Here is a 23326-nt window from a genome sequence, read left to right as displayed (position 1 = left end):
GATTAACTTAGATGATGCATACGTTAGTCATCAACTCTATAATTAAGACATCAAATACAAATAATAAACAATAAACATGACTTAAATTATACGTCAACACTTACGAACTATTTCAACATTTTTAAGATCTTTCTGACTATCCTTCAATTTTGTTACATTGCAAGTGTAGTTTCCAAACTGAGCGTGACTCGCGTCTGGTTTGACATAAAGAATCGCTGAGATCCATCCAAGAAATTTACTTGGTTCAGTGTTACCAATACGCTGGTAAACACCCGGGGTCACTGATCTGTTTGTAGTTACCATTCCTCCATCTCTGAACCATCTGACAACTGGCGTAGGATATCCTCTACCTTCGCAACGGACGATTACTTGCTCTTTAATACTCGTAAAATTTATGACTGATGAAACATTTACAATTGCTTCAGGACGGACTAAAAGAAAGAAAAAGGAAAACAAAAGAAATGGAGTATTCTTCGCAGCAGAAAGTACACTCTAAGAACATTATTTGATATAAAAAATACAAATACAGATAGGAAACAGTGATAAAAAAGAACACGAAAAAATTCCGTACTAAACATCACTTTCTTAGTCAACTCCTTAAAATCTTCACGTTTTTTGTTGAATCTTTTGATAGCCTATTTATTGCTCACGGTGTCAGGTTAACTGTAGAGTTGTTTACATGTCGTAAAAATATATGGCATAAAGAATTCTATTACTAATTATAGCAATATAAACATGCATATTGCGATTAAATGAACGAACGTGCAAACATACCTTCGACATTGACAGTAACATTTCTTTGGACGGTCGCATATTTATTTCTTGCCTCACAAAAATACGTTCCTTGTTCTCGCAGCGTCACATTTACAATTGTTAGTGATTGGTCATCATTTGACAGGAGGAACCTCGGAGGTCCTAAAGGATTTGTGCCTTTTGACCATGCGATATTTGGTCGTGGATCACCTGATACGTTGCATGTTAAAATTACGCTGTCATTTAGTTGATAAACTTCAGTTTCTGATATGCTCAGTATTCTTGTTGCAACTAGAAACAGACAACATGAAGCATTCTCATCAGAATTTAGTATTTTTTACCCCATATCATCATCAGGTTGACCAAAAATAAAACAAATACTGAAAACTATTTATAATATTTCTGTTTGGATGTTCATGTATGAGGTGATGAAATGTAGTGATTTGGAAAAGAGATTTTTTCAAACGTTTCACAGACTTCTCAACAATATATAATGCTCACGTGAGTATATGTCTAACCATCGCGAAAAAGTTTGCCCGCCCACGTGACATTTTACGAATTTTTTTTTATGAATTGTGGCAAATTAAACTTATGTATCAAGCAGAATATCATATATTCAAAAAATTCCAATTTGCTATATCGTTCCTATATAAAAGGAATTTTTGTGTTCTTACATGTTTCCTTAGTTAATCATGCAAATATTTTGTAAACCTGACGTTTTGAACAAAATGTCTTATGCAGTTTCACTGACTTCATCGATTTCAATCAACGACTCAACGTACCATGGACTGTGAGGAAGGCATTTGACTTTTTACTTGAACCTGCTTCATTTTTAGCAAGACATGAATAACTTCCTTCGTATTCTGCGTTATTTTGAACAGAATATAAGAGTAAGCTGCCATTGGACAAAGTGCTGTGGTTGGTAGAGACAGTTTGGTTCTTGAACAACCAGGATGTTTGAGGAAATGGTCGACCATCAACTTCGCAGTCAAAACGTACGTTACGATCTTGCAAAGATGTTTTATTTCTCGGTGGAGTCAAAATAATAGGGTAAACTAAAAATATTAAAAATGTGAATAGAAATCATTTTAGGCTCAGCTAACAATTTTTGGAAAGGTATTCATGCCGTAGGGAATCACTTAACACAATTACGTATACTTTTTGATCGATAGACAATAAACAGCAAACCAGGGTCAGGGATGTACTCAGTCGGCGAAAATTAAATAAACTAATCAAGAAATTAGACAAAAATACACCATTACAATGAGTGGAACTATAATCAGCGACAATCGTTTCGAATAAACTTAAGACTTTAAAACAAAGCCGTAAAACTTACATATAACTCTCACGATCTTCGAGTCATTTTTTGACTCTTGTCCTATAGAAACTTCACATGTGTAATTTCCAGAATCGTCAAACGTGCTCCCAGATTGGTTAAAATACAGTATACTGCTGACATTTTCTAGAGCTTGGTTATTCGCTGATCTTTGCTGATACATGCCATTTCTTTTTGATAATTTTGAATCCTCAGGGATAACTGTGTTGTTGAATTTCCAGGTTGCTTTAGTATTGGGATAACCATAACCAAGACAAGTTATACTACGGTTCTTTTGTCCTTGTCTAAGCTTCACTAAGTTACCATCGATGATGTACGCTATAGGCAGTACTGAAATAAAAAGAACATATAATTGATAGGGATAATAACAGAAAAGCTGAGGTATAAGAACCACACGATGCTCCGTTCTCATGCGTTGAATTGAATGTGTAAATCTACTTACCTTTAAAATCTAGTGTTAAACTTTTATTTGTGTAAGATAAACTGTTCCTTGCATGGCAATAATATTCTCCAGCATTATTTAGCACAGCTCTCGTAATAATAAAAGTTTTGTTATCATTCGAGATCTGAACATTGTTTCGGAGATGTGCCTTGTTACCATTTACCGTCCACCAAATCTGGGCCGAGGGATTTGCCAAAATTTCGCACTTTAACACAATGTCGCTGTATAATTCCGCGGTAAGGCTTGAATTCAGGTGAATAATTCTTGGCTTTACTAAGAGTGAAGAGAGATATTAATTGTTTCATATATGCAGATACCAATGAAAATATTGGGTGCTAAAGAAATATAAACTGACGGAATGATGCTCTTCGATGTTTACTTTTTCACTATAATTCGTCCGTGGCAAAGGACGAAAGGGCTATAAAATTATGACATTCATGATCACCCAATCTGACCAATGAATCTGCATGATTGGCGATATATAAAAATCGCACACAGCCCCGTGGCCCGTACAAGACCAAACCGCCGACCGCCTAAATATCTAAGGCCAAAATCATGCATCTATAGCTTGCATAAATATATAGACTGATTGGATCATAGATCTGCAAAAAGTTTCTGTGATCTTTAAAAAAGTTTCTATTACTGTAGGAGGCCTCAGTAATTACGCTCCTTCTCGTTCTGAATAATACATGTAGTTTAATAGCTATTTATTGACTATTATATATACCGTAAAAAATTAAAATAAAACAAGACTCACCCAAAATTTGTACAGTTGCATTTGTTGAAACATTTCCTGCTTTGCTGGAAGCTCTACATATCACTGTGAAATAATAGTTACCAGTACTCGTCACATTTCTTAGTTCCAAGACATTTTCATTAATAATCTTCTTTCCAAATTTGATATTTTTTCTGACAATATTCCAGAAAAATGAAGGTTTGGGTGGACCTTCAGCATCACACACAAAAGTGATGTTACCACTTTCATTCATTTTCGTATCGTTTAGATGTCTTGTTATGTGCGGAGGAACTAAAATTTTAAAAACAAAACTGATACATTAAGACTGATACATTAAAGCCCGTTCTCCACTAGGCGAATTTGTTCGCGCGAACAGATAAAAAGTAGGAAGCGATTATACTTTTTCGCGGCGAATTTTTTCGCCGGATATCGCGTCGCGCGAATAAATTCGCCTAGTGGAAAACGGGCTAAGACTGATACATTCAGACTGATATAATTAAACCGCCACTGTTTCTATGTTAATGATACGATCAATTTGAATTTATTCACTCACATTGTATTTCCACCCTTTTACTCAATGGTATACTACTTTCATCGACATTTAAAACTTCACATGTGTATATTCCATGAACTTCTTCCTTGACTCCATTTGTTCTTAAAAACAACGTACTTGTAACTTCTAAATAAGCTTTTGTTTTCTCATCCCATCCTGAATTCGTAATTATCTGGTAAACAGAGTCACCAGCAACTGTCGTGATATTTTCTCCTGAAGGAATTAATGTACCGTTCTTTTTCCAAACTACGCGCGGTGTCGGGTAACTTTTTCCTCTGCATGGGATGGTGTTATTTTTTACATTTAGTTTGACAATTCTTAGGCTCGGTCCGTCCAGGTATATATGAGGTCCAACTATAAAAATAACAAAATATGAGAGTACAATGTCAAAAAGCTATATTAGCTAGCCATATTGCATTCTAGGGATCTTTATGTAGGTGTATACCGTAGCGCATTGTGCGAGAAATTTGAAAGTACAGAATAATTACTTATTTTAAAATTATGTTTTTGGAAAAGAAGGATAATATTATACGTTAAAAATTCAACTCACACAATGTCAGAAATGATATTTCAGTGAATTTGCTGATAGCGATTTCACTCTCAGCCGCGATGCTAACATTATAGAATGTATACTCGGTGAGATTTTGCAGCTTGTAGGTAAAGTTTTTTCTTTGTATTTCAGAAGTAATATTATATTGCATCGTTTGATTATCATTTACAACACGAATGACGTATCTTTTCAGTCGACTTTCCAAATAATCATCCGCCGCTCTCCAGGTTACTACCGCTGACCGTGATTTGATGTTGATAACTGACGGATTTCCTGGAGAATCTGGAAGAACTGAAAAAAACAACAAATGTTATATTGTACTTCCTAGTTTTGTATTCGAAGGAAAAAATCGTCAGCTTTATTTGAACGAAATATTGAAATCAGTTTTATAATCTCTCGATGATATAGTATATGAATTATAGTATAGCAACGCACTAGATGCACGAGTCTATAGTTAGGGGGTATAATTTTCGATGTAGTTACGATTTTTTGCGCTAGTCAAAGCAGTTGCATGATTTTTGTCTATTTCGCCTCGATAACCCTAAAAAAATCTAGCTTGTACTTTTTTGCACCTTGCAGTGTTTATGGCTTCACAGCTTACGTTAAATATATTGCTGAATGAAATAGCATCTAAAATGTATGAATAAAATTCTAAATTTCTATTGTTGAAGACAGAACTACGTAGTATGCCAATACCTTACCTATATCTGGTGTAATAGTAACGAGGACATTTCCTTGTGACGCAGTAGATGATCCTGGATAGCTTGCAGAACAACTGTAGACTGTCCTACAAAGCAATCTGCGGGAATTGTTCTTGCTTCCGGTACAGTTGAAGTTATAAAAAATATCTCTGTCATTTCTATAATTGATATTTATCTCAGTAGTCGTCACCGTGGAGATCACGAGTTCTTGGGAGTAATTTATCTTTACACTTTCGAAATCAGATCCTTTGATAGTTTTACCATCCCTTTTCCAAGTCACGATCAATCCTGCTTGCCCACGAATTTGACAGTCTAAAGTGATTCTTGCGGCTGAACTTCTGTTCAGTGATTTGGAATCACTTCTTTTTATGATAGCTGGCATCACCACATCTAAAATGGGAGTCCATGCACAAGAACGTTAACCAATCACTCCGGTCCTATATATTGTCTAAGGGTTATTGGAGGGAGCAAAATCAAGGAACTAGGGGTACCCTCACTACTCCACGCCAACCAGAAATGATTGAAAGCGGTATCGGGTTTACGGTAAGGCCTAGGTCAAACGTCGCTCTTTTCATGCACCGAATTTAATGCAAATGATTAAAGTCTTTGTTTGAGCTCATGCATTCGGCTCATGAAAAGAGCGACGTTTGGCCTGGGTATAAGTCTGAATAACGGCCCAATTTTAAATTCAAAATACCTTAATAGCAACGTTGTTATTATTTAAAAATTGGTTATTAATTTTTAAAGAATATTTTTACATAAGAATCTACCGGTATGATTGCATGTTAGAACTGTAGTAATTTATGCCTGGATCCGTCAATGATTAAAAGCAGTATCATTCATTCATTTTTTTTTATAATTTAACGCATCTAATTAATTTCTTACGGTATTATCCTTCAACCTTGGTTGGGCACGTTATAAAGTGTATTAATTAAATGTATACAATTTTATAGCTCTTCCTAATCGTTCCTGGATATTCTTTCTCTGCATGAGAAATATATAAAAAAACGCGGGAACTAAACGAAAAATTAGGGTTCTACCCTGAGCAAACAAATATATTAGAAAATTTTCAGGGCGGACTCTGGGTATACGTTCGGCTTATACTAATGCATTAAGTATTATTATTAGCTACATTTCTGAATACCTGATCTACAGCCATAAAATTCAAGGCGAAAACATGGAAAATTTTTATAATCGTGACTCTCAAGTAGAATATGTCGCGCAGTTATAGAATTGTTCAACCAATTCGCAAATATCTCATCTTCAGGTCCCGAATTACCAGAAAATATCTGAAATGGAAATTGTTAAAAAATCAAGTTGGTCGGATTGAATAAAATAGCGAATTGATATTTTGCAATGTGAAATGGTATTTTGCAATATGAGACAAATGTCTCGTTAGAAGATAGAAGGATTGGAATATTACATGCAAATGCTAAGCTAAGACTAAGGGGCTGATTACATGGTGTCTTTTCAGCCTGGGCTGAGTTTCGGCCCGGCAAACTGGGGCCATAATAATTTTCAATTACATGGTTAGTTTCAGCCCGGGCTGTGTTTATGACACATCAGAATTATTTTAAGACCAGGGCTGAAATTTCAGCCCGGGCTGAGTTTGTAAAGGCTGGTAATAATCCCGAATGACAATAACTTGACCTTTAAGGGACTATGACTGCACATAAAAATGAAATAAACAAACGAAAAAGCATTGTCAAGGCAAATTTTTCTGTCCGTGTTTAAGTTTATTTACGATTACATGACAACAACACAAGTTCAGCCCGGGCTGAAGTTTCAGCCCAGGTAACTCAAACCGGGCTGAAATTCCAGCCCGGGGAAATTCTTGTCATGTAACTGAAACTCAGCCCGGGCTGAAAACACTCCATGTAATCAGCCCCTAAACGGGAAGATTGCTAAAGATACAAAGTACAAGAACATTGATAAAGATACTCCCGCGGGAAACAATGCACTTGCGAACATCATTACATGCAAAAGGTGAGGCGGTAATAATTCAAATTTCCTTGAGGTTTAATAAGTTAGGATTAAGGTTAGATTTAGGATTGGGATCAATTTAAACCATAAGTCTCTTAGACCTAATCGACCATTCCCCTATTAAACTAAATCTAAAACTAGAAGTTACTATCGCAAGTGAAGTGCTGCCTCACAGGCATAGGGTATTGCCACAGAACACAAACAAATAGAACTATAGCAGAGTTGCAAAAAGAGTTCAACCTTCCTCCGGTTGGATTTCAAGTTTTGAAAACCTTCCTCAAAATGACGTTACGTCACTGAGTCATGTAGCAACCAGCATAATGAAAATTTTGGTACAAGAATGTGATCAAAGTAGTGTTCAACTTTAATCCTTCCTCACAAACCTCATTCAAAGCAAACCTTCCTCACGGGTGGCACCCGCGTACCCGCAGCTTTTTTGCAACTCTGAACTATAGGAGTACAATGTACACAAAAGTGACAAATATTTTAATTTAGATATTAAGTAAAATGTTGTTTTTCGAAATAACGTGATTATTTCTCATTCTCCCGAACGCGTGCTTCGATTTAGCAATTAGACAACGAGTCCGAGTTGTGTAATTGTCTTAGTATACACCCTGCACCTAGATATATTAATTTCAGGAAAATAATCGATACACCGCAATTACACCGAAAAATAATTTAATTAATTCAATTTTATACGGTCGCGCGAGCGAATTTTTCCCAAACGTTCACCATCACGAATAGACAATGGTTGAGTAGCCATTTAGAATGTAGGATTTGTAATAGACAATAGTCGGGTGTATACTAAAACTGTATAGAAACACGGAAAATGTTCTCTATCTCTTAAATAATTAATGAAATCTTGCACGAGTGCTAGTTTCGATGAAGACCAAAACATCACATCAGCACATGTTTTGAACTTGTGGAAAATGTCCGGGAAAATTAAGGGAAGGTGCATAATTCCGTTGAAAATGTTTTTTTTTTGTGAAAATGAACGAGGCCCAAAAACTTGAATAAAAAACGAAACAAACTCCAAATAACATCATCTTGCAAAGCCAGGATTTGTGTTCCTTTAACACACAAAAAGCAGAATTCTGGTGATACCTAATCGCTATTTTAACTTTTATTTTGGCGTGCTCAGCTTATGGATTAGACCTCTTTTCTATTGTGCCGTACAAATATAAAGTAATGTCTCCCTGGCTAAGAAACGAATTTGCAATTTTTACAGGGTGTATAAAAAAAAGGCAACCACTTGATATTGTGGTATTACCAAGGGATGAAAGTCATAGCTGTAGTACCACAATCAATACAACAGCAAATGATAAAACTGATGCACAACGTTAGAGAGTGCTGTTAACGTTATAAGAGAAAGGTCACATACACATAGCTACCTCCAGTATGCTTTCTGCTATAGCAGGAGCCCCCATAACAATTTGAATATTTGATTAAAGCTCTTACCTGAAGAGAACTGTTGCTTGGATAACCATACCAACTACTATTATCATAGCTATAACGGATTTTATATTCAACGACTTTTCCCAATATTAATTTACAACCTTGTGTCGCAACTCCAAAAACACTGACCAATTTTCCAAAGTCAACCCTTACGGCCTGATTAGGTAATGTTTTACCACACCAACACTTGTCATCGCCCTTGCGTAATCGAGCAAACCAAGGTTCAAAATTTAGACCTTCTAATTTTGAAGATGCTGTGATACTATCGTCTGGAATTACTTCTGCATGGCTGCTAAGCCCCAATGGATATGCTTTTTTACAATGGCCTTCAAAAAATAAGAAACGGACAATGTATGGTGTTGCTCCTGCAATACAATTTTGTAATCCTCCCACAGTTTCAATTGATTCATTTCTACTATATATCAATGATTTGCCTGACAGTCTTGAGAAATCAACCCCATGCATATGCTGACGATACAGATCTTCTCATCTGCGAAAGACTGTGTTGAATTTAACTCGAATTTAAATCATGATCTTAATAAATTTAGTCAATGGCTGGTTGCGAATAAACTTCAGCAACACTCAACCAAAATCAAATTAATGTATGTCGGATCTAATCATAACCTTGCTAACATTAACAATGGGCTTCCCGTTATGATTGAGCTTCCCGTTGACACTCCCGGATCAACTGATCCCAGAGTACAGTCAATGTCGTGCTTGGGAGTCAAACTTGATGAAAAAATGAAGTGGGATGAACATATTGAATTGATCTGCAATAAAGTTGGAGTGGGTCTTGGAATTTAAAAGCGAATCAAACCCTATGTTCCTGTTAATATTCTGATTTCCATTTATAACGCTCTAATACAGCCTTACTTTGATTACTGCTCTCCCCTCTGGGGAGTTTGTAATAAAACAATAATAGAGACGATTAACAGAAATTGCAAAGTTGCGCTGCTAGAATTATTGCTGAGGCCAGTTTTGAGACTAGTGCCTTTGGGGCACTCCACCGTAAACTTCTGGGGCTTTTGGCCTCCTTGAATATATTGTAGCTATATATTTTAGTTGTATGTGTTCTCATTTTCTTTTACATTGTAATTTTCAGTATTAGACGCCCCCGTGGAAATTAACTTTGGTACCTGTCAGGGCTATATAGTGCCATATATATATATATATATATATATATATATATATATATATATATATATATATATATATATATATATGTATATATATATATATATATATATACAGTAGGGGGCAAAAGTTTGAGTCCAGTTGTTGTAGAATCCCAGTATTAAATCCTGGCAGTGTATTCGAGTTAAGACATGCGTGCTAGTGTTTCAATACTGTAAACCATATTAATTGCACATTGTTTTGGTCCTATTGATCTAAATTATAACAAAATAAAGTTCTCATTCCTTTACACAACTCAGGATGGGTGGGAAAAAGGGCAAAGTGATGGTGCACAAGGACAAATAGTTGCATTAAGTATTGAAGAATTCTTTCCTCGTAAGATCGCAGAAAAAGTGAGAATTTCAAAAGGTGGTATGCAACTAACCTTGGAGAAATTCGAAGAAACTAAATCCTACTGAAGCAAACTTTTAGCTGCTTTGGTCATGCTGGGTTTGGCAATATTGAAAGATATAATAGGATCCTAATTAAAGAAAAGTATCATCCAATTCTTCAAGGACATGGAATTTCATCTGGCACAAAGATGATCGCCCGTCTAACTACATGATAATCACCCTAAAGACATGCACATCTCCTATGTGCCAGAAATCTTTTAGAAGCAAACTCGTTCTGGTGATCTCTTTCTCATGGCTTTCCACCTCAAATTCCAGATCTAAAACTTATGGAACACTTTTACGACCGTTTTAACCGGAAAAGGGCGAGGCACAGACCCACCAGCCAGGATGACTTGAGGCAAGTGGTCAACGAAAGCTGGCAAGGTATTGAACGTGCGACATTAAAAAACCTATGGAATCTATGCCAGCAGGAATAAAGGCCGTTTCAAGAGCAAAAAAGAGGGATACTAAGCATTGACATGTAATGAATTTTTGCACATTAACATACGTTAAATGAATATCATAACATCCCATAGTTGTTGTGCAGCATGTATTTTTCAGTTCACTTATTTACTTTTTTCTAATTCACTTTTCAGTAAGGTTTTCTGTAGAAAATTAATATATGCTACTAAAACAATGAAATTTAGTCACTGGACTCAAACTTTTGCCTCCTACTGTATATATATATATATATATATATAAGAACAGCGCGAAACTTGAATATATATATATATAAAAGAACAGCGCGAAACTTGAATATATATATATATAAAAGAACAGCGCGAAACTTGAATATATACAGCTAGTCGACACATGTAAATAATTTAGATATTCTGAAGAAGACTCGAAGTACCGAGTCGAAAGCTTTCTATATATTTATATATATACATACCTTGTGATTCTTCGACAACAATTCCGTGAAGCTCAACTCGCAGAGACGATTTTTTAGGGGATGTGTGCAGATGAATCCTCACTATCCGAGCTTTAAACGGTTTGACAAAAGAATGCTTCATGATTTTATCATCAAAGTTGACCTAATAAAGAGGCACACTTATCGTCAGTGTTTGTAGTTTACAACATGTCAGATTTAAGGACAGCAATGATGTTTATGCGACACTAGTAAATATATACATGCACATGACAAAAAAACAACGCAACACGACTCATTCGCGAATCTGGTTTTCCACTAGGCGGAATTTTTCGATCGACAGAAATTTTTCGCTCGATTTACCTTTCAATTGTGAGAATTCGACCGCACTAGCAGATTGCCTTCATCGATCACAATTGAAAAGAGAAAAATTCGATCGCCATGAAAAATTCCGTCTAGGCGTTCTGGCATAACAAGCTAATATACGTATATATGTATACATATATGCAAATTTGTGAAACGCAGAGGCAGGATAAAAAGCAACATTTCTTCATTATTAGATAAGGATGAGCTAAAATCATTACCAACAGCAGCAGACGTGTTTGTAATGAAATATCGACGTTGTATGATTACGGCGCACAACAAATTTACATATATTTAGCTTGTTATGCATGGCAGAAATTCGCTCTCCTTGCCCACACGGGGGAAACATGTGTCGTTCATGCACCAAATTATTCAACATGTTATTATTCTGTGCAAATGACCAATGAAAAAAGATCACAAAGTGACGAAACGTCACCGCACACTAGGGGATGTTCACGAGTGACTTTAAGCTCAACAGATAGCTCTCGTGTGCGGCCGGGTTAAAAGACTAATAGTGCAGCTCAGGCTACGTATAGATAGAACACGGTATACCGGACGAATTTTGGACTGGATACGTCCTTTTCCACCGTTTACACGGAACCATGGAAATTCTGGTCTTCTTTGTCGAGTGTTTACACGGTACCGGACGAATTTCCTTTAGACTGAATTTTGTTCATAATCAATCATCTACGGCGCGCTATCTACAAAAACAAGCCCGAGTCCGGTCGAAATTTTTGAGTCGCGAATTTGTCCTGTTTGGGGATCTCAAATTTTGTTTAGTTCTGTGCTTTTCGTGTAAACGAAAGGCCGAAAAGGACGTATTTAGTACCGGTTCCAAATTCGTCCGGTACCATGTAAACGGGGCCTGAGCGTTGAGATTTAAAGGCCGACAACGCCGGTCTCAAGCAAAATGCTTTTTCTTTTCGCAGAAATGCCTGACTTATGCTGGGTATGGTTTGAGGGGTCATGGGATTAAATTTAACCACACCAATTTCTACATTAACTTCGTATATCAATACTGATATCAATTAATACTGCAAAGTTTCACATAAACTTCGTACTAAAATGATTGCAGATATGCATGTACTTACAATGAACTTGGTGTTATAATCTTTCCAATTTCTGTAATTATCAGAGAAGGATACACGAAAGTCTTTCATGTAATTAGAAGTTGATTGGCCTTGAACTGAAACAGCGAATAAATAATATTGTTGAACGAGGATGAGTTCAAGATAAAAAGGCAAATATCGATTTTTTGGACTCCACCATTCCCATGGTTTGTACAGTCTACCATCGCGTGGATTATGAAGAACCTTATCAAACTGGTTTGAAGAAGTTGCCAAGCTTTCGTCAGGAAAAACATTTGAAGAAGCTCCGTATTGAAAACCAATGTCATTATTCAGAAGATCTAAACACAAAATGAATCAACGGCTAAAGTTTAAATATATATAATAATCTTTTGCATATATAAAAAATATGTCATATAGGGAGATGGTGCTCTGCATTAACTTAAGGCCCGTTGACGATTTACAAGATGCACAATTCTTCCTTGATATACATTTCAACGAGCGGATATGTAAGTAACTGATGTTCAAATATAGCCATATTATATCGCAGCACCCAATAGCTAAAAGAATTGCAAATGCATACAAGCCTTTAATGTTCCTAATTTCCTATCGCGTGAAAAACGCGTACTGAAACAAGTTCTATATAAACACGATTATAATTTAAAGCTTCTGAAGAATATGGGCTATTAACTAATTTTTTATTTATCAAACCATAATCTTGAAGTTCTTGAGTGTTTAACGATTCGCACAAGATCGGAACTCGGCCACGCAGTTCCTGCATGGTCCACTATAGTACGATCGTATACTTGTTGTTTTAAACAAAGAAATTAAAGGGCCGATACAAAGTCGTATTCGCATGAAATAAAAGGCGAACGTATACCTTCGGTGAGATAGCCAAACGTCTTTACAGAAATACAAGTTGTATTTTTAAAATATGACACAGGCTTCAATTGTAGAAACGTAGTCAGGATCTTCTTATCTTGGCCATAAAATTTTGATCCATTAATTTCCTAAATGGCAATGGTGTTTTAGGGCACATTCCAATAATTTTCCTGTTATAGCTATATAACGCTGATTTGCCTAAATATTTTATACCTGAGCATTCGTGGACTCGTTGTTTGATATTTCTACCACACCGCTGAAATTAACTTGAAGTGCACAAATAACGATATACGCTCCGAAGTTTATTCGAAGGTAAGGTTCAGTGTCACTTGATGACCAACACCACGGCTCAGTGCCATTTAAGATGGCTGCATGTTTGTTTAAAGGAATATTTGGTAGCGAAGAGACAACTATACCAGGAGCGTTGACGTCATTTATGACATTTTTTTCACATCTTTCTACAAAATACATAGACTTGCTCTTCATATTTGTCCCATTTATATTTTAGGGTTGTCTGACTAGCGATCTCAGATCTAGATAGGAAGAACTATTAAAACTTTATACAGTACGGAATTATACGTGATTTCTTTCATAGACCTTTAGCGGGATCGAGGTATTCGCCAAAAAGGAGGAGCAAAAAAGGCCTCCATTTACGAATACCCCCTGACGGCTTGACATGCATGGAGCTATTTGCAGTTAGAATTTGTTGTCCTAACTTTAAAATTTCATCTACACCTATATACTTACGTCAGAAATAATTTAAATACCATATGTTTATATAGAAGAGTGGCTAATGCGGCTATGTCGTATATATATACAGTATATATATGTCTGTGGCCGAATCATGCATTACGGCCATGACAGCGATATAACGGCATAACGTACCTTTCACGATTTCTTGACCATACAGCTCTACTCGAATGCAGGCACTGGTGTTATAGGATACGGGATAAAAACGTACAAATCTCGTTTTTCTAGTGGCGTTCAATTCATTATATACTTCTGTTGTAGAGTCGTTGTTGCCTTTAAACACCTAGAGAACGTCGTTGTAAAATGTACTGAGCCAGGACGATGATGGAGGTGGGGTTATTCATATATTCATGTTACGCAGGATTAATTTCTTTTAAAATCAATTGTCTTTACAGTCTTTCAGCATGAATATACGAATACCCCCCTCCCAATTATCAATGCCGGGCGCGCCACTGGACTAAAATGATATGAATATACAAGTTCGATGCCCTAGCTGTTCGGTCTTCTGCATCTATTGCCATTATGGTTTGATGATCATGAACAAAACTCGATCAGAAAACAAAACTTTTCTGTCAAAAATCCACCATATTTTATCGCCAAAAATGGTTAGAGTTTGAATTACCAATCTCGCTTTCTTCACCAATTAAAGGGACTAAAATAAGGCTAAAAGTGACTGAAATTGAAAAGACTGCTTTCCACTTTGGAAACACGATAATTTGGCTAAAGGTAACTAAGGCTAAGGTAGAGCAGCTGCAACATGCACATATGGATAGCGGAGCCAGGAATCTACGAATATAAGGTAGTGTTTTTTTTAAAGTTCTTACATATGTATACATACCTTGTCACTGTTTTTGTAATAAAACTCCCAATGAATTCTTTCCGGTGATAGTTCAATCTTGTAACTCTTGGTAAAACCATTGCTGTCACCTTGGGTGGATACCCCACATAAAGTATATTGTTTACCAAGGTCCACTTCAAGAAAACTCTTATCCTCTTTGCCTTTTTCAGGACACCATGTTGCCCCAGAAGTTGCATTTTTGTTTATGTTTTTATTCATGCATTCAGGGCTGTACGATGTGCCTTGAAAAAAGTAGTATGGAAGTCCAGCATCGTCACGTAGACCCAAAGATTTTTTTCCACATTCTGCAGTCAGAGAAATATAAATTTAGGTTTGTCATTTAAATGCTATTCACTAGGATGCACAAAATAGAAATAGTAAATAGAAATTACGTGGTTATAGATCTGAGACTCGAAAAACGAACACCTCGTCCCAGCGCGCTATGAGCACAAACCCTGGGGACGAGGTTGGGAAAACGAAAGCCAGAATTTTAGAACAAAACGAAACTTCGAAACGTTAAATATTTCTTAACTACCAACGCATGACTAATATCAATTCTCGAAGTAAAGCGAAATTAAAACATAACTGAACTACTTTAACAACAACCAAACGTGGAGCAACATTAAGATTATTGCCATGGCACACGATTCAGTTACAATTTCTATAATCCGCAAATCATGCGAGGGTAATACGACGTTTTAGGTTTCCATGAAGTTGTCCAGTAACAAATTAACAAAGCAGGGCGGTTATATAAGACAACTTTCATTGTAAATGGAACAAACACCTTCATCAATGAAGACAAAGCATAGTTACAGTGTATCTTAAATTAGATATAAAAGCACGGCTGCAAATTCCTGAATCACAGTTTGTATAAACATAAACATTTTGTCTATTCACAGTTATTGCTTATGCATACTAATGACACTATAGTCTTATTAAAACATGTTCCGTAGTCGTAGAGAAATAACGTTACTTTGGCGCCTATGGTCAAGGCTCCAAGTATAATATACATGCTTCCTAAATCGCATGCACAACTTCATTTTAGACGAAAAATATGACGATATCTGGCATATTTGCGAAGGGCGATAGCAGTTTACTTCCTTGTTCCCTAGCTAAATCCATAGTTGGCTTGTTTTATGATAGTGAAATTACCTCGCAGTTCGACAAATTTCAGCATACATACACTGACTACAATAAATCCCAACATGAAGTACGCCATCATTGAGAATTAACACAGGGAGATAAATCATCGATCAGTATAGCGTCATATATAAACGACTAGCCATGTTTCTTTGCATTGGACATAAGAAATATGATCCTCAAAAGATGTTATCATATTAACTTGTCTGCATGGCTAAGTAAACACGCAGTGGGTTGGCATATTACCATAGAAATAATAGATAATGTCTATTATTTCTATGCATATTACTCATAAAAAATATCCGAGAATTCCCTAATAGGTCACACCTAAGTTAAATATTTTTGTGCACGCTAGAGCCAAATAATAAATAAAAGCGTCGAAATTGTGGGTGAATCACTAAAAGCACAAGAAAAACAAGGGTAAGAGTACGCGACAACAGAATGATAAAATCGGAAAGGCGAACGCGGAGATATAGCAAAGAGTCAAAGCGGAAATAAATAAACTGACGCGGAAAAAAAGTTAAATACGAAAAGGTACATGCATTTCCATACAAAGAGACTGAGTGGATAGAAACACAAAAGAGATGAAGCGGAATATTTTTTCATGACAACGTCCGCTGTGTTCAAACAACTATATTATTAAGTCCACTAAAGCCATAATTATACATATAACAGTGTAATTATCTGTCTATTCTATTGTTAACAGACGTTTATTATGTATATTTTTGGCATTTTTGCTATGATTTTTGCGGCATCAGTTGACTGGTGATTTATGAAGAGGTGTATGGGTCGAAAAAAGTCGCTTTTTTCGGAGGGGAGGGGGCGAAATGACTTTAGCCAAAATTGCTCAACTCTCGCGTAAAACTTGCCTGTTCCACAATTCCTCTCATTCTGCCAGTGGCTGCGATACTCCTCAACTCAAGTCCAAAAGCTTCATGGACCGACTCCGTCCTCTCCATTACGTCCGCATTACGTAAGCGCGCTTTACTTTTCAGGCCCCTCACGGTCGCATAAGCAGACTTTCAAATGTCGCTTCGCCCGCGCGGGTATAATGGAGAATCCATCCAAAGAAAGCGATTTGCGTTTCACGCCCAAAGTAGTATGTTGATATAGTCCAAGTGTGATAACTCAAAGTGGTATCTTTTGCGATTGGCGTTTCACGCTGAATCACGACCACCAGGGTCTTTTTGCTGGATAGGATAAATTAATTGCACAGAAGAGTGAAAGTTTTTTAATAATAAAATTGATAATAGAATGCTATTTGGCATTGTTTTGGATCCGCTACGACATGTTATAAAACACTTTTACGGTTTCTTTTTTCTTTCGAAATTCGTATGTTACCGACACTTGGCGAACTATTGTTTGTGGCCGGTGACGAAGATGGCCATCGCTGACCGTCGGTGATATATAAAAAGAGGGCTTAATAAATTATATCAAACGACAAACGTGAAAAGAGGAAAAATTTGCATTAGAAACTTATTTGAATTTAATATCCGGGAATGATATGCAAACATATCAGATATCAGAAGAAGTCATAATCCAAGTTAATACCTGACTTTACAATCGATTTAATAATATTCTTGACATTTTTTACGGTCAATAAATAGCTCTGCTTAAAGCTACAGTTGACAGTCAATATATTCGCACGACACCCGACCGTACTTGGCTTTCGTATTCGTAGACCTTGGTAGCATTAGACGTGCCGTGACAATAAATTGAATGTTGTGTAAAGAGGATAAATAATATGATGTTGAACTGAAATTGGAATTGCATCTTGAATTTTTGCTCTCTACTCTGGAATTTTGGACATGCTGATGCACTCACAGTAATGTGGTTAGGTTTAGGATTAGTAGGGTTGATTAACTCTCCGCCAAAATCGGTCACAAAGAGTCTCAAATTACACATATGATTATATATACAATTATGATAATGAGCTGAGCTGTTAAATCAATCTCTAGCTCAAGGCCTTCAACAATGTTTAAAATCAGAGAAAAATTGTGCTGGTGGAAGTTGTCTTATTTCTATTTACAGTTTATGTGTTTGATCACGTCTCGGAGTGCAACTTTTGGTATGAAATAAATGTCTTTATGCATGGGACTTGCTATTTCCGCATTCTGTCCGGTTGTACACATCCATCATATAGAAAATTCTAAACCGAGAGCGCATGTTTTAATGTAACCGTGACGGACTTTCATTGTAAAAAATTGATATATAGCTAATACAGATTAGGATACCATGACACAAAATATGATAACAAAGTCGAACCTTTCTCTGGTTTGTCCTTTGATAATTTGATCCCATCAAACACTGTGGGCAAACGACAATATGCTGTATTGAAGCAAACGAGGAAACTATATGTTAGAATACATCGACAGTCTCCAAAAGGGAATTTTGAGAGCGGGGATATGTTAATTCTTTTAATTGGTACGAGTCTAGTATCAGACTAAAGGCGGATTTCCACTTACAGCGAAATCGTTCGCTAGCGAAATATTTGCATATTTTATTTTGAATAATTTTAACAGCAAAAATAAATTAGTGCGACTTGACTGTTCGGACATCAAAAGAAAATATGCAAATATTTCACTAGCGAACGATTTCGCTGTAAGTGGAAATCCGCCTTAAAGTAGGCGTTTTTCGTGGTATAAAAATTCAATTAAAGGTCACATTCCAGGTCATATATTTAAGCTTGTTTCCACGAGAAGCGTGTGCAACGATAAAATACAATCCTGCATATATATATGCAATATACATGCATATATATCACTGGAATTTGTTTTCAAAATCCATACTATACACCCATACTGTTTCAGTACTGCATAGTACACAAATGGCAATTAGTATGGATATTATAAACTTCCATACTATTTCCAACTATAGCATGCACCCACACTATTATCATCATCCATATATGAAGCCGGACAGAAAGGCGGCTAAAATAACATTTTTCGCAATATAAAAAATCGCACTGTACAGAATTTTTTAAAAACTTTTCTATCGATAAACTTAATTAAAGTATCCGAAGTGTGAAATTTTTAAGCAAAAAAAATCGGGGGTCACCAACTTATTTGTATTTGGCCGCCATTTTGAAACGTCTCTGTTGCGGGCTTGCGGCTGCAACAACGGTTGCCCAGCGAATGCTCAGAATGGTTCAGAATTGATTTCAACTCTACAAAAGTCACCTAAAAGTTATATTTTAAGTTTAGTCTTCTAGGCAAAAATTTAGATGGCTTAATATTCCCATTCAAAATGTGTATTTGACAATTTAAATACACCGTAGGGCATAGAAAGCCACGTTAAAAACACAGTTATGAATACATGAACACTGACCCCTTGTTTATAATTGAAACGTTTCAACAACTATCCATGATTTAAATAGTGTAAACTCACAGACGTATGTCCTCCGATATAGATTGTAAAAAAAAATCTTTGGGTCTACGTGACGATGGTGGACTTCCATACTACTATTTTCAAGGCACATCGTACAGCCCTGAATGCATGAATAAAAACATAAACAAAAATGCACCCAAAGGAGCAACATGGTGTCCAGAAAAAGGCAGAGAAGATAAGAGTTTTCTTGAAGTGGACCTTGGTAAACAATATTCATTATGCGGGGTATCAACCAAAGGTGACAGAAATGGTTTTACCACAACCTATAAAATTGAACTATCAACCGATAGAATTAATTGGACGTTTTATCAAAATAACCTCATTGACGTGGTACGTATTGTCCAGACATCAACAACTCCGATTCACAATATTTATTAATTAAATTTATAAGATTTATGATATTTATTAATATTTAATAAATTCACAATGTTTATATATTCACAATATTAATTATTCATTTCTAATTGAGAATTAGTATATGCATGTCATCTCGAATCATCCGAAGAATTTATATTGAAATTTTGTGTTTCATATTATTATGAGTCACCCTAGCTTTTTCCTTTTGTGATAACCCAAAGTGATATCTTTTAAGAAAGAGTGTAACAAAAATAACGAATAGAAGAATTACGACTGTGAAGCCGACATCATTCAACTACGACATTCCTTAGGTGTTTAAAGGCAACAATGACTCTACAACAGAAGTATATAATGAATTGGGCGCCACTAGAAAAACGAGATTTGTACGCTTTTACCCCGTAACCTATAACACCAGTGCCTGCATTCGAGTTGAGCTGTATGGTGAAGAAATCGTGAAAGGTAAGTGATGACTACTTTTCATCAAACATTTTAGACAAAATTCTCTAGCAACAAAGGCAGGTGGAACTTAGAAAGAATTATATATAATATATTATCAATATGTATAGGTAATTATGCGACACGAGTACAATTTTTAAGATTAATTAATACTACGAGTGACGTTCCTCCAGGTTTTGTTTAGTATTTGTGCATGAAAATAACTTTCCGTCATTTTGTTTAATATGTACTTGTTTATTTATTCTCTGGTTAGTAAAAGACTAGTATTTAAATTTTATTTTGTAGAAAAATGTGAAAAAACTCTTGTCAATGTTGACTCTGATGTCTTTATCACTTCCGCACCAAATATTCTTCCAACCAAACAAGCGACCATCTTAAATGGCACTGAGCCGTGGTGTTGGTCTTCAAATGACACTGACATTTTCCTTCGAGTAAATTTTAAAACGTATATCGTAATCTGTGCGCTTCAAGTTAATTTCAGTGGTTTGGTAGAAATATCATACAACCAATCCATGGAATCTCAGGTATTTTTGACTTTTCAACGATTATTTAAATGAGATAAATTTAAAGTAAACATAATTATATCGCTGTAAGTTGTAACACTCCTGTATTTTTACTAGAAAATCGATGGATCAACGTCATTTATTCCCAAAAGGAAAATCTTGACCACGTTTTTTCAAGTCAAACCGCTTTCGCCTGTTAATAATCTAACTTGTCTTTCTGTAAAGATGTATGGTTATCTCATGAAAGGTACAGTCAAGTTACAACGTATCTCCCGTTTTCCACTACGCGAAATGAAAGCCTAAATCCAAAAAAGTCGTTGCTATAAGCGTTTTCGTTAGCCAACGTTGCAGATAGTTATATTCAAAATAATTATTGGATGAGGTTGTGTATGATATTAAGAATAAATCGTAATATATTTAACCAACAGATAACATTGAACCGTTGCCTGTTCAGCTATAGATAAACTGATGACGTCATTTGTGATAAGAACAAAGTGGCCACACTTTAATTATCAAAGCGTTGATATTTTGTAAAAACCAAATTTATAAAGGATCTAAAATTTAGTTTCATCATTTGCTTAGAGTTTGTGAATAATGATATTGGTTTTCAATATGGAAATTCTGCTGCTGTCTTTCCTGACGAAAGCTTAGCTACATCTTCAGACCAGTTTGATGAGGATCTTCATAATCCACGCGATGGTAGACTGTACAAACCATGGAAATCGTGGTGTCCATTTGATCCCACTTCTCCATCTTATCTGGAACTCATCCTTGTTAAGAAATATTATATATTCGCTGTTTCGATTAAAGGCCTTCTAACATCTTCCAAGTTAACGAATTTATTCAGCGTGTCTTATTCTGATGATTACTCAAAATGGATACAATACAAATACAAATATACAGTAAGTAATTTTTACATTACATTGCATGCAGGATATGCCTTAAGGATCCTATTGAAACGTCCTATAGGTTTCGGCTGCGGAATTAGATACCCCTAGTCTGCGAGGTATAGGAACGAAAAGAAATATCGATGTTTGATGATTAGGCTACTTTTAAAGACGAAAATTTAGCAGTAAACGCGATCATACAAAACAAGTAATAGTCTAAATATTTACTGTAGTTTGTTGAAAAAACTCCTTTCAAAATCCCTGCGTGTACCTTAAACGGTTAAGGCCCGTTTTAGACGTCGAACTTTTCATTTCCCGAATTGAATGCAAATGAGCTTAAACAAAGATTTTAGTTTATTAACTAGAATTAGATAAAATAGTTGTTCAGAATTTATGAACTGCATAGAGTACAGCAGTTTATATTGTTTTGCATTTGACTAGCCAGGTCAGTTTTCCTTATGTTAGCTTTGGATGATTTTAGGCTTGGGAGCTCTCTTAAATCTACATTTAATTTTGACCATATGACAGACACAAGAGCTCTTTTCTTTACGCATTATTACATGCAGTACTGACGATTAACGCATATATCTTTTCAACAGATCGACTTCAATAATGCTATCAAAAAATATTATTTCCTCAAACCATTTGAAGCTCGTTTGGTGAGGATTAACCTGGCTGAAGAATATTCAGGAATTTTGCAGTGTATAAATGTGGAGCTGCACGGAATTATCGTCAAAGAGTCGCAAGGTTTCATTTAATTTCCTCGTATTCCGATATAAATTATTCTTCTGTATCTGACAACAGTAGGGGAGCCAAAATGGTCAAACCTGGAGATTCAAAGTAGGGTATTATCAAATAGATGGAATATTCAAAATATTTCTTTGCAGTGGGTGAAGGTCAGCTACGTTCACTAATTGCAGTTTCACGTATCTAGAGAACGATACAATATTTATTTTCTTATTTATACTTACAGTCAACTGTAGAAAACCACATCCATTAGGACTCAGCAGCCATGTGAAAGATATTCCAGACAAAATCTTTTCAGCATCTTCAACGCTGTTTAATAATCGTTTCCCCAAATATGCTCGATTGAGAAACTCAAATTGTTGGTGTGGTAAGGCATCCTCTAACGAGACGATCAGCGTTGACTTCGGGAAATTAGTTGGCGTGTATGGAATTGCGACCCAAGGATGTAAATTGGGGAGAGTCACTGAATATAAAATGCGTTATAGCTTTAATGGTAGGAATTGGTATGGTTATCCGAGCAACGCGGCCCTTGAGGTAACTTTTATAGTGAACGTACAGCACTTAATAGTCTTTCTTCTTTGCATTCAATATCACTCGTTGAGTTCCTGCATGGGTATTCCACCAGCGGGGGGCATGTAGATGCCTGCTCATGCCTCAATCACTTCAGATTTTCAGTCCTATGTTTTGTGAAAAGATATGCGGGAAAATAATTTTAAACGTCAGTTCTTACAGCTGAATTACTAAACAGGATGTACAGGTGGTCGCCAGAGAAGATACGATAAATACGATTTTGTAGGTTTCAAGCAAATTAGTCCAGCGTTCAAGAATGGACAACCATATGTATAGCTATGTGCATGCATATTGATTGAATCATCTGTGCACGATCTTGCACCAATCCATGAATTGATTCTTAACGATTCAGATATATTGTGTATATTGATTTGTCTTAATATTGTGTAGGCTCAGTTTGGTCTTTTTTTCAGATATTTCCTGGTGGTGGTTCATCA

The 23326-nt window shown here is 35.9% G+C and overlaps 1 protein-coding gene across 1 annotated transcript in view; it reads right to left on the bottom strand.

Moving 5' to 3' along the window:
* The window catches only part of LOC114532921, a 29483-nt gene extending 13327 nt beyond the window's left edge, over window positions 1-16156 (bottom strand). Inside the window, exons 1-18 of the mRNA XM_028554541.1 lie at window positions 15995-16156; window positions 14843-15147; window positions 14140-14287; window positions 13468-13712; window positions 13253-13382; window positions 12397-12713; window positions 10967-11108; window positions 8513-8835; window positions 6216-6360; window positions 5072-5461; window positions 4371-4661; window positions 3821-4174; window positions 3289-3558; window positions 2532-2804; window positions 2090-2419; window positions 1536-1808; window positions 775-1044; window positions 105-431 (exon numbers count right to left, since the gene is read on the bottom strand). Of these exons, the coding sequence (XP_028410342.1) occupies window positions 105-431; window positions 775-1044; window positions 1536-1808; window positions 2090-2419; window positions 2532-2804; window positions 3289-3558; window positions 3821-4174; window positions 4371-4661; window positions 5072-5461; window positions 6216-6360; window positions 8513-8835; window positions 10967-11108; window positions 12397-12713; window positions 13253-13382; window positions 13468-13712; window positions 14140-14287; window positions 14843-15147; window positions 15995-16064 (4603 nt within the window). The 5' untranslated portion in view covers window positions 16065-16156. The remainder of the gene's footprint in view (window positions 1-104; window positions 432-774; window positions 1045-1535; window positions 1809-2089; window positions 2420-2531; window positions 2805-3288; window positions 3559-3820; window positions 4175-4370; window positions 4662-5071; window positions 5462-6215; window positions 6361-8512; window positions 8836-10966; window positions 11109-12396; window positions 12714-13252; window positions 13383-13467; window positions 13713-14139; window positions 14288-14842; window positions 15148-15994) is intronic.
* Between the last annotated feature and the right edge of the window lie 7170 nt (window positions 16157-23326).

The sequence above is a fragment of the Dendronephthya gigantea genome, unplaced genomic scaffold (assembly GCF_004324835.1).
Source record: "Dendronephthya gigantea isolate DGI-Jeju-01 unplaced genomic scaffold, DenGig_1.0 000000F, whole genome shotgun sequence".
Taxonomy (NCBI): Eukaryota; Metazoa; Cnidaria; class Anthozoa; order Malacalcyonacea; family Nephtheidae; genus Dendronephthya; species Dendronephthya gigantea.
This window is presented reverse-complemented; position numbering and strand designations above follow the sequence as displayed.